The sequence below is a fragment of the Cynara cardunculus genome (genome assembly GCF_001531365.2).
Source record: "Cynara cardunculus var. scolymus isolate 2C chromosome LG 6, CcrdV1, whole genome shotgun sequence".
Taxonomy (NCBI): Eukaryota; Viridiplantae; Streptophyta; class Magnoliopsida; order Asterales; family Asteraceae; genus Cynara; species Cynara cardunculus.
The window spans coordinates 696,762-710,845 of NC_037533.1; the positions used below are offsets into that span (position 1 = coordinate 696,762).

Below are 14,084 nucleotides of genomic sequence, written 5' to 3' on the forward strand. Positions count from 1 at the left end.
ATTTTATTTTTTATCACAATATGTGGTTACTGAGTTGTTCTCGCGTTTTCGTAAATCACAGGGGTTCTCGTTTGAACCCTTCCCTAAATATATATATATATGTGTGTGTGTGTGTGTGTGTGTTCATATGGTTCTTACATTAACAAAAATAAATTAATAAAAATAATGAGAATTTTTGATTTTGTAACTCCCAATTAATAATATGAGAATTACATAAAAAAGAAAATTACCTAAACACCCTTTTCCCCTTTGTTCACATATGTTCTTTTAAATTGTAAATTTAAAAATTTAATTTTTTATTATGATTAATCACAACCCTTTATTGTAAGAATCAATGGCCAAGATTGGTTAACAAAGTTAACATAAAAATCTTGGTTAATATTTGAACCAAGCTCTCTCTCTCTCTCTCTCTCTCTATATATATATATATATATATATAGTTTGATCCAAATGTTAACCCAAACTATTGTGTTAACCATTTTCAACCAATAACAATCCATCTTAGTGTTAGGTTCCTATCCATCTTAGAATTTAATGACAATGGTACATATGTAATTTTCTTTTTTATGTAACTCCTGTATCATTAATTGAGAGTAAAAAAAATCATAAAATCTCATGATTTGTGTTAACTTATTATTAATCTTGTTATTTTTTTTAATATTGATTTCCTATCTCTAATGTTTATGAATTTGTGGTTGGTGTAGAAGACCCGGTAGTAGAGTTGACGGTGTCGTTCAAATTGACATATACGAAAGATGATGAACATGTGTGACCATATGAACACAAATTGTGTTCATAAATGTTATGCAGTCCAAGTTAATATATATGTCAATTTTTGTTCGTATTTGACACAATGATTCATATATATATATATATATATATATGTGTGTGTGTGTGTGTGTGTTCATATGATTATTACATTAACAAAAATAAATTAACAAAAATAATGGGATTTTTTGATTTTGTAACTCTCAATTAATGATATGAGAGTTACATAAAAAAGAAAATTACATAAATACCATTTTCTACTTAGTTCACATATGTTTGTGAAATTGTAAATTTAAAAAATTAAATTTTTAATATGATAAATCACATCCGTTTATTGTAAGAATCAATAACCAAGATTGGTTAACAAAGTTAACACAATAAACTTGGTTAACATTTGAACCAACCCCTATATATATGTACATATATAAAATTAGGTTCATGTGAGACTGAACTGTTTTTATATCGTTGCACTGTTTTTAACTTTCCAAAAATATATTCACATTAAACAACATTTTTTATACAACAGAAAGTAAATAAAAAAATTTATAACATGAAAAGCTCACTAAAAAAAAAACTTAGGAAGCGTTTACTAAATACTTACCGGGTAAATTTCCTCATCGGATGAACATGAGAAGGGTCAAGAATCTTACCGGATAAGAGCGATGAGAATGATGGAGAGTCTTACCCGGTAAGTAAAGATGACGACTCTTACCAAGATAAGCACTTACCCACTAAATTGTTGCAATCAATATGTTTTGATATACTAAAATCTTACGCATTAAAATAAATCATAGTGTTGACTCCTATCGATAAATGCTTACCAGGTAAGCCATTGGATAAACGGCCCTATGTGTTGAAATGGTCACAAGTAGAGTAGATAATTATTCTTCAGGTAACCACAAAAGATGTAGCCTGGTCCACACACAACATTATACATACTTTTTATTTTTCATTTTTTTTAATCACAAATAAACAAAAAATCTAAAATAAAATATCTACTATTTTTTAAAAAAAAAATACTACTTTAACAAGTTGTCAAAAAAGAATATTATTTATTTTTCAAAAGAATATAATATATTTTTATGTAAAGGTGGAAAGATTTTTTCTGCTATAAAACTTAATTTATATGACTAAAAGATAAAGTATTTTATTTAAAGGCATTGTAATAAGTTTATAGTACGTTTTTAGATGTTTTAACAAGTTTTTAGAACAATTTTTAATATAAAATGTCGTATTAGCTATTTTATAGGATGATTTTAAGAAAATATCTTATAAACTTGTCTATTTGTGGAACGGTTGTTTTGATAAGATATTTTTTTTTTCAAATGGTATCATAATAAAATAGCTAATATGATTTTTTTTTTAAATAAAAATGTTATAAAGTACTTGTTACAACACCCAAAATGTCCTATAAACTTATTACAAACGCTTTTTTGATATGATATTCTATTTTTTTTTGTTCTATAAGTTAATGTGTCATTTGTTTTTCAAGAGATGCTGAAGTCTGAAGTCTTTATGTCACTTCTGGTTAATAAGAGGTGGTGATGAAGTCTGAAATCTGAATCAATAAGACTGTATGTTTTTGTAAACTGATAAATGTCTGAATTTGCTTAAATTATCTATTTTACCAATTAGAAAATTATAATGTTGAATTTATAGGTAAATTTATAGAATTTCACATATTTATCCATCATCATTACGAAATTTATATTTAAATTATATAATTAGCATTAATTTAAACGAAAATATACCATTAACGGTATTTAACACATTTAAATCTTATTAAAAAAAAACACCAATTGAGATATATGAGGATCGATTTGGTAATGATCAATTGAAAAACTGATCGATTAAAGTTAATCGATTGAGAAACGTCGTTAGTAGAGGTTTTGAGAACAATAAGAGGCAAATAAGAGATTGGTTTACCTCTTACCAGATAAGAGGACAATAAGATATAAGTGTCTCTAAAAAATGAAAAAACCAAACAGTCTAAACGACACTACCTCTTGGCAAATCAAACATAAAAAGCTAATAAGAGTTTTTTTTTTCTAAAAACAAACAAGGTCTAAGTCTTATAAATCAGTCTATTAGGACGATTGATTTTTTTTTGATTAATCTGGATATCCAACCTGCTATGCGAGCCGACTAATCACAGGGCAACCACATGCTTTGCAGATGGCCCATAGTCACCGCATTTGAACCTCCGTGGTCACAAGGGGATTTTTATTTCTCCTTGGATTTAAACTTGGGACCTCCTAGTACTTTTGATATTTGGAGCCAAGCTCAAACCAATCAAACACCACCCTTTAATATCATATAAACTCAAACTTATTATAATGCATTCATCAACAATTAGTAAAACTAATTGTAATTTGCATATTTTCTTTTAAGTTATGATCAGTGTACATTGTGAAAATACTGTTTAAGGTACGATGCTACGTTTGTTTTCAATTTAAAACCATGCAAATTGGTCCCGGGTTAATCATGCGGATTTTTAAGTGTTTGTAAGCTAGTGATGGTTAAAAATCGGTTCCGGGTCAGGTCAGGTCGGGTCGGTCCCAACCAGTCTCAAGATTTATCATAACCGGTCCCGGTCGAATAGATGAAGACTGGTCAAGCTAGTTTATAACCGTTTATGGGCTACCGTTCCTGGTCCCACCCTTAAATATAAATAAATAAATATATATATATATATATATTAAATTTTTTAATGATAAATATTTTTAATACATTATTAAATTTGTTGTACGTGTCACTCAAATACACTTTAAAAATATGTTTTATTACGAGAATTGTGAACATTTTTTGTTTTTTTTGCGAATTGAGAACTTGGTATGTAAATCTCTCAACCTTGTTACATATTTATAGTGTTAAGAGGCCAAAAAATACAAAAAAAAAGGGTCAAAAATGGTTAATTAACGACTATATTTAAAAAAAGTCATTTATTTAATATTTCGGGCCGGACGGCGCTATTACCGGTCCCGGTCCCACAAATCCCACAAAAACCATAACCGGATGTAACCGGCGGTCCCAAGCAGGGCCTGGCCGATTTGGCCATCACTATTGTAAACATTGCAGCTAAATTGACATACTCTCCTAAAGACCCTTAAGCATTTGTTCACAACATGAAACGCTCGATTCATCAACACTCGATTTATCTTTAAATACAGTAACGTATCGTTTATTAAACACTTATTCAATAAATATTTATCGATAAAATTTAACATTATTACTTACTTATCGGGTAAGATTTTCAGTTTATGAAAATAACATCATATATAATAATTTACCTGGTAAGTGTTAACAATAATAAAAGGAGTGAGGAACAGAAATCAGAAGATAAGAGAGAATAAACAGAAAATTAGGAGAGAGGGATTTCAAAACCCTATATTATATTATTACTCCTATAATATCAGGTCTATTTAAAAAAGGACGGTTGATTTGAGAGTAATTACAAAATTGCCATTTTATATTCTTTTTTGTTTTAAATTGGTGAGAGGTTGTAACTTCATCTTAGGGTCCTCACAAACCTCAAGCTCTCCCATGTATGGTCCCTTATACATACACATATATATATACATAAACATTTATATATATATATATATATAGAGAGAGAGAGAGAGAGAGATGAGGAGAGAGAGGAAAGTTTGTTTGAAAACCGCTTTTTCATGGCAAAATGGGTAAACACTGAGAGCGCGTCTCGTGTCTATATTCATCATGAATAATGGATGTGAATTTTTGGCAACATTCATGATGAATTCCCAGATACATGGCGTGCTATCGATGAAAGATGATCATGGTTCATAAATATATAGAGAAGATAATCAGAGTTCATTTATTATGATCGATCAACGTTTTAGATGAGGAAACAAGCTAGATATTTTATGGAACCATATATTTATTAGGCTAAATGGGCGGTTGATATTGGTTTATACTAAAATCTTGGCTTGCAGATGATTGAGTGGCTATATATATATATATAGAGAGAGAGAGAGAGAGAGAGAGTTGTGTGCCGGTAGCAGATTATAATTTCAGCCAGTAGTTCTCGTCCCTATGGTTTAAAAACTACAAAATCTATTGGTGGCTTCATATTTGCTATGTATTTAGTCCCTGACTTTAACTATCGTGAAATTGCTCCCATTAAGTTACCTCACATGCTAAGCAGTAAACACGTGAAGGTGTGACATCCCCACCTCCATCTTCGTCTTTTCACCATCCTTGAGCACCATCGGCATCTCCATCTCTATTGTCGAGCACCATTGCAGATTTGCACAAAACCTCAACAAAATTGTACAACCAAAGTGCAATGAATAGAGATGGTCGACAAACACAAACAACAACGTTCAACAATTCGTGAACCTCGTATTGTTGATCGTGATCTTCATTTGGTTTGGTTTTTTTGTTGTTTTTAGGGATTTTTTTTTAGGCAATCTTGATTTATAATGTATGGTTTTGTATTTCAATTTACATGGCTATGTATTTGACTATAGCTTTGTGATTTAAAGTACTTGGATTTTCTGTTTGTTGTCCACTTTTGTAGTGGTGGTGCGGCTACCGAAGAAAATAGAGGGGAACGTCTGTTTTTTTCAGGTAACTATAAACATCTGGATCAGTTTATGCATACCAACTAATTTATCGGACGACCACGAATGGTCTGATTTCATCATAGGTGAACCTCCATGACCATAAAAACTTTGGCAGCGTTCAGATTCGAACCCAAGGAAGATGATTCCACTACATCCCCAGAGGGGCTGTTTGAGGGTGGGATTTACCGAAAAGGGGATGTAGCCAGAGATGCGGGAGGCCATGCACTTATAGGAGCAGGGTTTAATTTGTTTCTTCTTCATTAATGTATTACAAACTTTTACATACGCATTCTAAACTTGTACACATAAAATATTAGCTAAAATGATTAAATTGCTTAATATGTAAGCTTTATGGGGTTATTTGACAGATCCTCTTTGATGACTGTTAAAACCAGGGTACCAATCCAAAATAAAATAGAAACCACATAAACGAGTTTGCAGTTTTAAAACTGAAGGGATGAAAACCCTACGATTTGCAATCGATAGGGACGATATTTTCTAATTTACTCTAAAAATTATTTTAAAAATTGAAGTAGATTTTTTTGTTATCAAATGTGGTAAGTGGTTGAAGTTAAAGTGGATTAGTTTTGCTATTTAGAGGAAGGTTATGGTTTCCCTTTCTTGGAACCCCACACAAACGCATATACATCTTCACACACACACTATCTCACACACACACACACTATCCCTTTCTTTTTCCCTTTTTCTCTTTCTTCTTTTATTGGTAAGACTGGTACATAATCACTGTTTCTCTTCCAAGAATCCCAACACAAATCCATCTACCTCCTTCCAGAAAAAGAAAGGTACAAGAAATCACCAAAAACCCCCCATCTGAATCTTGATCTTTTGCCCTAAAAACCTGTTCTTCCTTTTGCATGTTGATGAAGATCAATGAAAAAGAATCGTGGGTGTGGTTGATTTTTTTGTGGGGTTTTGGTGTTTAGATCTAAAACTTCGAATCTTGGTTCAAGAAATTCACTGGAGTCTTTCTTTTCTTTCTCCTTTTTCATGTGGGTCGTTGGATCGCTTTCTAAATTTAGAAACCCTTTGTTGCAGAAGGGCTCATCAATGGCGAGAGAGAAGATAAAGATACGAAAGATCGATAACATAACTGCAAGACAAGTGACTTTTTCGAAGAGAAGAAGAGGGCTTCTGAAGAAAGCTGAAGAACTTGCTGTGCTTTGTGACGCCGATGTTGCTCTCGTCATCTTCTCGGCCACCGGAAAACTGTTTGAGTATGCCAGTTCCAGGTACTGTACACCCTCCATATATATATATATATATATGTATGTATTACTTATTGTACTTCAATTTTTAAAGTTTCTACTTATAGAAAGATGATACTTATAGCAAGATTTGTGTTCCCATTCATGCAATCTTGGTCTTTCCATTTTTAGGTAGTGGAAGAGGACAGATTTAGGGTTCTTGAGTACTTTTTAATGTGTATTTTTGGTTAATTTCTACTCTGAGAAACTAGGAATTGTAGTGAAATCAACTCTAGTTCATTAAAAGTCAAAGTAGATCTCATTATAGATTTATAAGTACAAAAGAAAATATAGCTTTCAGATAATTTTTTTTTGATTATTTGTTGATTTTTTTAATTAATGTTTTTGTATTTAAATATGATTATTAAAAAACTAATTCCCTTTTGACATAAACATAGAGGGTATAATAAAGTATTGGTTTTGCATTATTTTGGTTGTTTTCTTTCCAATATATGAATTAATCTGGATATCCAACCAGCTATGCTAGTTGATTAATCCCAAGGTGATGGTCCCGAGTCACAACATTTGAACCTCCGTGGCTATAAGGGGATTTTTATTCCTTCTTGTATTCGAACCAAAGATCTTGAAACGCTTTTGACCTTTGGAACTCAAGTTTAAACCAATCGGACACCACCCTTGTGGTTAATGGCTTGATTGGTATAAATTAAGGAGATACATTATAACTTCTTAAAATTTTCATGTCATTTTAACTCTTAAGTTAAATAATGATATTATTACATGCACAATATATATAGTCACACCGATCCACTCATTTAGGAATCTTAAATACTTTAAAATTTAAAATATTTAGAATTATCTATTTTATGTAATATTCATAATTTAAATTATGTAATAATTACTCATAACGCGTGATAAATATGCATGACAAATAATAATCATTATCATTTAAGTTGTTCATTATAAATATTACATAAAGTAGACAGTTCTCAAATTTTCGGAATATCCCATGTTTTAAAATGAACACATCTCTCTCTCTCTCTCTCTCTCTCTCTCTATATATATATATATATATATTCTTTTATCATTATAAAATACGTAGAGAATTTTTTACGACTCTGCAATGTGGTATTTCTTTATAGGTTCAGTATACATTAATTATCGGGTTTTTTGTCTGAAATTTTGCTCAAGATTGCTAAACTCGAAGTAAACGGTTCAACTTCTTGTCGATTTATTGCTTGCATGAGTTAACTGAAGACCATTTCCTTATTTCAAATGGTTGGAAACAAACGATCGAACGAACCAATTAATTATTTGATGCTACATATTAGATTTAAAATTTTATAAACCTAAGTTTGTAGCATAATAATTATTAAACAACTCAATTAAATATCCATATATTTGATTTTATTTGTGTTTTTTAATATGATAGATTTTTGTTTCCTTAAAGTTTCTACTTTTAGAAACATAATCAAGTATATATTGAAATTTTTTGCTTCCATTCTATTCATGGCATCTTCAATCTTTCCTTTTTGTGGTAGTGGATTTTCTTTCTCTCTCTTTTTTGCATTTGGGAGAGGGGAGATGTAGGGTTCTTAGCCTAATAAACTAGGAATTTATGTGAATTAATTAATTATTTTATGACAAAATTAAAATAATAAAATGAAAATGAAAATGAAAATGAAAATGAAAAATTTTCAATTTTTTGTATAAATAAATAAAATCATCATTTCTTATTTATGTAACATTTGTTTTATTTTTCTGTATTATTATAAATGAATTTTCTCTCTTATATGTATATATAAAATATATATATATATATATATAGAGGAGCGATCAAATGAAAACCACTCTTATTTGTACAAACTGTACAATCCACCCTCATACGTTGATTTCATTGTTTAATCTTATGAAAATTTTTCATGAAATTGTTTAATATTGTGAAATTGTTTCATATAATACTTTTTTTGATGAATTTGTTTCATATATGGTTATGAATTTGTTTCATATAATTTAATGAAAATTTAATGAAACTGTTTCATGTATTTCTCTAAAATTAAAATAATGAAGATGATAATATCTATTATTAACACCCTCCACAATAAAAATGGTTAATCAACCTCTCATAATTACAAAAAAATGAACAAAATGAAAAATTATGATTGGTTGAATGAGGTTTTCACGGTTTTTACAAATTGAGTGGTTTTTATTTGAACGCTCTCCTATATAGATATGTATAAACTTGAGTTATCTTGCTCAAAACCGTTTTCATTACAACAAAATTAGGTTTATAGGACACCTCCAATCTCGAAGCGTCCCAATAGACCGCTTATATGACTTAATTTATAGGGCAAAAATATAAAGTGTCCTATCTAAATGTGTTATAATAAGTTTATATGACACTTTTGAGCGTCTTAACAAGTTTTTTAGGACATTTTTAATACAAAGTGTCGCATTAACAACTTTATAGGACACTTTTGAAAAAATGTCCTATAAACTCAATTTTTTATAGGACAATTTTTCAAATAGTGTCCTATAAAGTTGCTAATGAGACGCTTTATATTAAAAGTGTTCTAAAAAACTTATTACGATATAAAAAAAATGCTATATAAACTTATTACAATGCCTTTAGATAGGACACTTTATTTTTCTGGTCCTATAAACTAAGTCTTATAAAGAGATATATTAGGACGCTTAGAAATTAGGAGTGTCCTATAAACCCGATTTTGTTGTAGTGTTTCTTGAGCTGGCTGGATGATTACTATGGAAGAGTTTGTTGGTTTTTCGAGGGTTAGTATAAGAAAACCAGGCACCGTACTGTTGTTTCAGTCGGAATAGCTTCTCAGTCAAGACGAGTCAATCATCCACTTTGATATCTTATTGAACAAAAATGATGATATTATAAATAAATTATTCTAAATTGGTCTAATTAAATTTAATATATTGTTCCATGGTCCTGTTATTTGTTATATTAATTATAGGTTAACTGAACAAATAATCAATAAAACATAAAGTAAAAGTTTGGTTAATTATATGTTATCTTAATGGTTGTATAAGTTAAAAAAACAGATATTTTAAATTATAAAGTAACATATGAAATTTATTTAAATAAAAATATTCTTTTGAAATATATATATATAATTCAATAAAAAAATTAAAGCTATATCTTTTTCATTATGGACATTTATTTTAGGATTATATTATATTATTAGGGTTTGATCTTAATCACTCTTATTTTTCTTTTAAGTATAAATTATTAATGCATATAATTTTTTTTCCTAAATTTCTAAAATATTCTTGTTAATTTTACCATTTAGATTTTTTTTTTGATAACATGGAAATCCAACCCGCTATGTAAGCCGACTAATCATAAGGTTCCGTGACCATAAAGGGATTTTTATTCCTTCTTAGATTCGAACCTGAGAATTCCGGACTTTTTTTTACTGGATTTTTCTAAAACAATTCAATTTTCTGTTTATATATAAATTGTAAGCATTTTGCTTTTTTGGTGTTGTTGATTAGCATGCAAGAGTTACTGGGAAAATATAAACTCCATTCAACAAATAATGTCGATAAAGTTGGCGAACCTTCTCTCAATCTACAGGTTAAGTTTCGTTTTATATCGTATTCATTCTGTCTAAAAGTATTACAATAAGTTTATATGACGTTTTTTGGTGTCTTAACAAGTTTTTTTAGAACATGTAAAAAATATATTGTTTGAAAAATGTTCCATGAACCCATCTTTTTATATGACATCTGTTTTTATAAGACATTTTTTCAAATAGTGTTCTATATTTATTTTAAAATGTTCTAAAAAACTTGTCAAGATGTCCAAAAGGTCTGATGAACTTATTGCAATGCTTTTAGATATTATATTTTATGGTCTAATCTTATAAACTCAAGTCCTATAAAGCAGTTTTTTAGAAGATTTAGATATTTTTGGCGTCCTATAAACCCGGATTTTATGATAGTGAACGATTTCTCGAATTCGTAATTATGGATCATTCGTCAAAAATAAAACAAGATATACATGTTTGTAGCTTGTGGAAAGCGATGATTCGAGGATGGGCAAGGAGGTAGTCGACAGGAATCGTGAATTGAGGTATATCTTTGTTAACTTTCACATAGCTTGTAACGTGTAAATCTCATGTGTCGCTAATGTGTATGGTTTCATCCCACACGAAAAAACAGCCGATTGCGTGGCGAGGACCTTAACGGACTAACCTTGGAAGAACTCCAACGGCTCGAGAACTTGCTAGAAGGAGGGCTCAACCGTGTGCTACAAACTAAGGTTTTAACTAGATTCTTTGTTGTCCATAAGTTTCATATGTGAAATAATACGATAATTCAGTACTAGAATTAGAAAATCGGCTTTAGAGAAGGTCAAATATGTTTAAATGGACCAAACAAGGTGTTACAATAAGTTGATAAAATATTTTTGAACGTCGTAACAGGTTTTTAATGACAATTTTGAAATAAAGCTGTATCTTAGTCTTTTTATATGACATTATTTGAAAATTTTGAGCAAAAACAAGTGTCTATAAATTGTACACAAGACATTTCTCAAAAGTGTAAAAAACTAATTTGACACTTTATTTTAAAACTGTCCTAAAAGAACTTGTTAGAACACGTAAAAGATGTCATATCAGCTTATTATAACACTTTTACATAGGCACATAATTTCTTTGGTCCTATAACAGTCTATATATTAGAACATTTAGACATATTTAGTGTCTTATAATGTCGTTCTGTTGTAGTGATTGTTCATATGCAAAAAAAGTAATACCATCTTGAATTCTAGGCTCAGACTGTATTTTTGTTTTAGAATATAATCCATCCCAAAAGTGTACTCTTTTTGTAGTGATCGATGGTTAATTTAAAGGGATTCATGTGTTGTTTCAGGATGAACGGATAGCAAATGAGATAGCGAATCTTCAACAAAAGGTTAACGAGCATTTGTTATAGTCAACCATCTCAAAAGTAGAGTCGGTTATCGACCTCTTAGGGTCAAATTCGAAAAATACTAAGTTCAAATCCAAGGAGGAATAAAAATCCCCTTTGTGGCCACGGAGGTTCAAATGAAGCGACTCCGGGTTACTCACAAAGCAGGTGGTCGCCCTGGGACTAGTCGGCTCGCAAAGCGAGTTGGATATCCAGGTTAATAAAAAAAATACTAAGTTTGACTCTATGAAGTCAATGATCGACCCCAAATTCAAAAGAAATTTAGATTTATATGCATTTTCATGGTATTGATAAAGAATTTCTATTGAAAATATACAGGGATTTCAGTTGATGGAAGAGAACAAGCTCTTGAAACAACAAGCAAGTCTCTTTTAATTATATTTTTCTTCAAAAATTTTATATATTTGTTAATTAATTTAATAGCGTTTATGTGTAGATGATGACTTTGATCTCGAAAGGCAAGAGGCCTCGGGCAACGGCTGCGGAGTTGGAGAATTCGGTAATTAACCTCGAAGATCAAGGACAGTCTTCGGAGTCTGTTGCAACTAACGTGTATAGTTGCAACAGCGGACCTCCTCCCGAGGATGATTGCTCAGATACTTCTCTAAAACTGGCGTAAGCTCATTACAACCTTCCTCACAAATTAACCTTCTCATTTTTCGAGATCGTTTTTCCTTTTGACACAAAATGTAAATCGTCTTGTTTAGCCTTTTACATGATACTTTTGAAAATGTGTCGTTAACTTGAAAGACTAACGGGACACTTTTCAAAAGTGACGTGAAAATGTTAACAAGACGATTTAGTTTTTTTTTTTTTTTTGGTCATTTTGATTGTCCATCTTCGTCAATAAAACTTGTTAGGTTGTCTAACTTTGTCTTACCAACTTATAGTAACGTCTTTAGGAAAGATGTTCATTTTGTAGCTGTATAACTTGTAAATGATAGTTTGTATAGCCAAAGGTTGAGCAGATAAACAAGTCAAATCACGTATCTATTCGTGGGTTCATTTCATGGGTATAATCAAAATGTCAAATCATTTTCTACTGCCTAGATATATAACCTATTTGTCAGTACAACCCCAATAAATGTCACAATCAGGTTTTCATCTGTTATGAAACATCACGTGTGAAAATGAAGTGTTGTTTCATATGTAAGACGTTCATGATTGTACTGGATGTGGAAGAAAACACTAAATATGTTTATATATGATACACACACACACAAATGAACAAAAATATGTACATATATATTGGTGTTGTATATATAATCAATATGTATATATATGTATCAGGTTACCCTTCAACTAAAGATGGCAAACAACAATGGAAAAGGTGGTGGTGGTGGTGGTGGGGTTTCCAAGTGAATAAGAAGTGTTGCATTAGCTCAATAGTGTATATTGTAATGCATTGGTATTATGTTTGTTGTATGGAAACAAAATCAAGACTTTGTAACTTCCATTTTGAAAGTTATTTGTAACTTGTGTTCATCGTTTTGTTTCTGTATTTTGTATTGTAATATATCTTTTAGCTGGTTTTTGTTTTTGTAGTCTTTTCCTTTTCGTAAGGATGTTAGAGTAGTTTTGTCTTTGATGGTTGTGTTTTTCGTTATGACTTTTGACTAGTTGATGAAAGGTGTAGCACTGTTTATTAACATGTTGCTACATGTAGGAGATTCATGTTTAAAGATGAACAAAAATGTTCAGGTTCAAAGCCAGGGGTAGACCTAGCTTGAGTTTGGTTCGGATAAAAAAATCCTGGTCTAGTGAGCTCAAAGCCGGTCTAGGACAACCCTTAAAGCCTGATCAAACCCTTTAGTGGCAAACTCGAGCCTAGCTCTGACTTGAAAAAGTCCGATTAGGCTCATTGAAAACGTACTTGAAAGGCTCGGATTCAAAACTCGGGCCTTATGCATCTCTATCATGTTATCCATGTTGGAGCATATATGGAATCACATGGAGGTTTATTCTTTTTAAAAGTGGTTTTGCATATGCTAAAACTTAGGGGAGTAAAGTACAAGGACAAAATGGTGAAACTTTGTAACTTCATAATTTCTTAAGGAAAAGAGTCGAGAAACTCAACAACAATATTCTTGAAACAACTAGGGGAGATTCCTGAATAGGTTAATCTGTCAAACTGTTGTTGAATCCATGGACAGGCAAGAGACAACGTGGCGAACTGAAACATTTTATTAGCCAGAGGAAAAGAATGCAAAAGAAAATGGTGTCTTGAAAATAAGAAAAATGAGATGGAGATAAAAGAAGCAGTGATCAGGTAAGATGTTCTTACCTGGGTTGAAAGCTATAATATAGTGCAAAGATGAAGTCTGAGAGGAATACCTTCAAAATAGATGGAAGAACTAGTTTTGGCTTGCTGTATGCTGTAGCATTACTACAACATTGTTTGCTGGAATTTGTGTTTACATTTCACTATAAGTCTTACACCCATGCTACCCTTTTATATTCTGTTATTTTATCATTGTTAACTCAAAGCCAATCAGATTCTTCAAATTCGTCATCTAAAGTTAATCTTTCAACTCAATATCTTACA

The 14,084-nt window shown here is 30.8% G+C and overlaps 1 protein-coding gene across 3 annotated transcripts; it reads left to right on the forward strand.

Moving 5' to 3' along the window:
* Nucleotides 1–6,037: 6,037 nt before the first annotated feature.
* Nucleotides 6,038–13,075, forward strand: LOC112514266 (MADS-box protein AGL24-like). Of its 3 annotated transcripts, none has more exons than XM_025120603.1 (9): nt 6,038–6,157; nt 6,411–6,604; nt 10,100–10,181; nt 10,618–10,679; nt 10,769–10,868; nt 11,480–11,521; nt 11,858–11,899; nt 11,976–12,154; nt 12,830–13,075. In XM_025120603.1, exons 2-9 carry the CDS (start codon nt 6,423–6,425, stop codon nt 12,843–12,845), a joined length of 705 nt encoding a protein of 234 aa, XP_024976371.1. In that variant the 5' UTR covers nt 6,038–6,157; nt 6,411–6,422; the 3' UTR covers nt 12,846–13,075. The 3 variants fall into 3 exon arrangements, with proteins under 3 accessions (XP_024976371.1, XP_024976372.1, XP_024976373.1); XM_025120604.1 differs by having other exon boundaries at nt 6,414–6,604; XM_025120605.1 differs by lacking the exon at nt 6,038–6,157 and adding an exon at nt 6,277–6,318.
* Nucleotides 13,076–14,084: the final 1,009 nt, after the last annotated feature.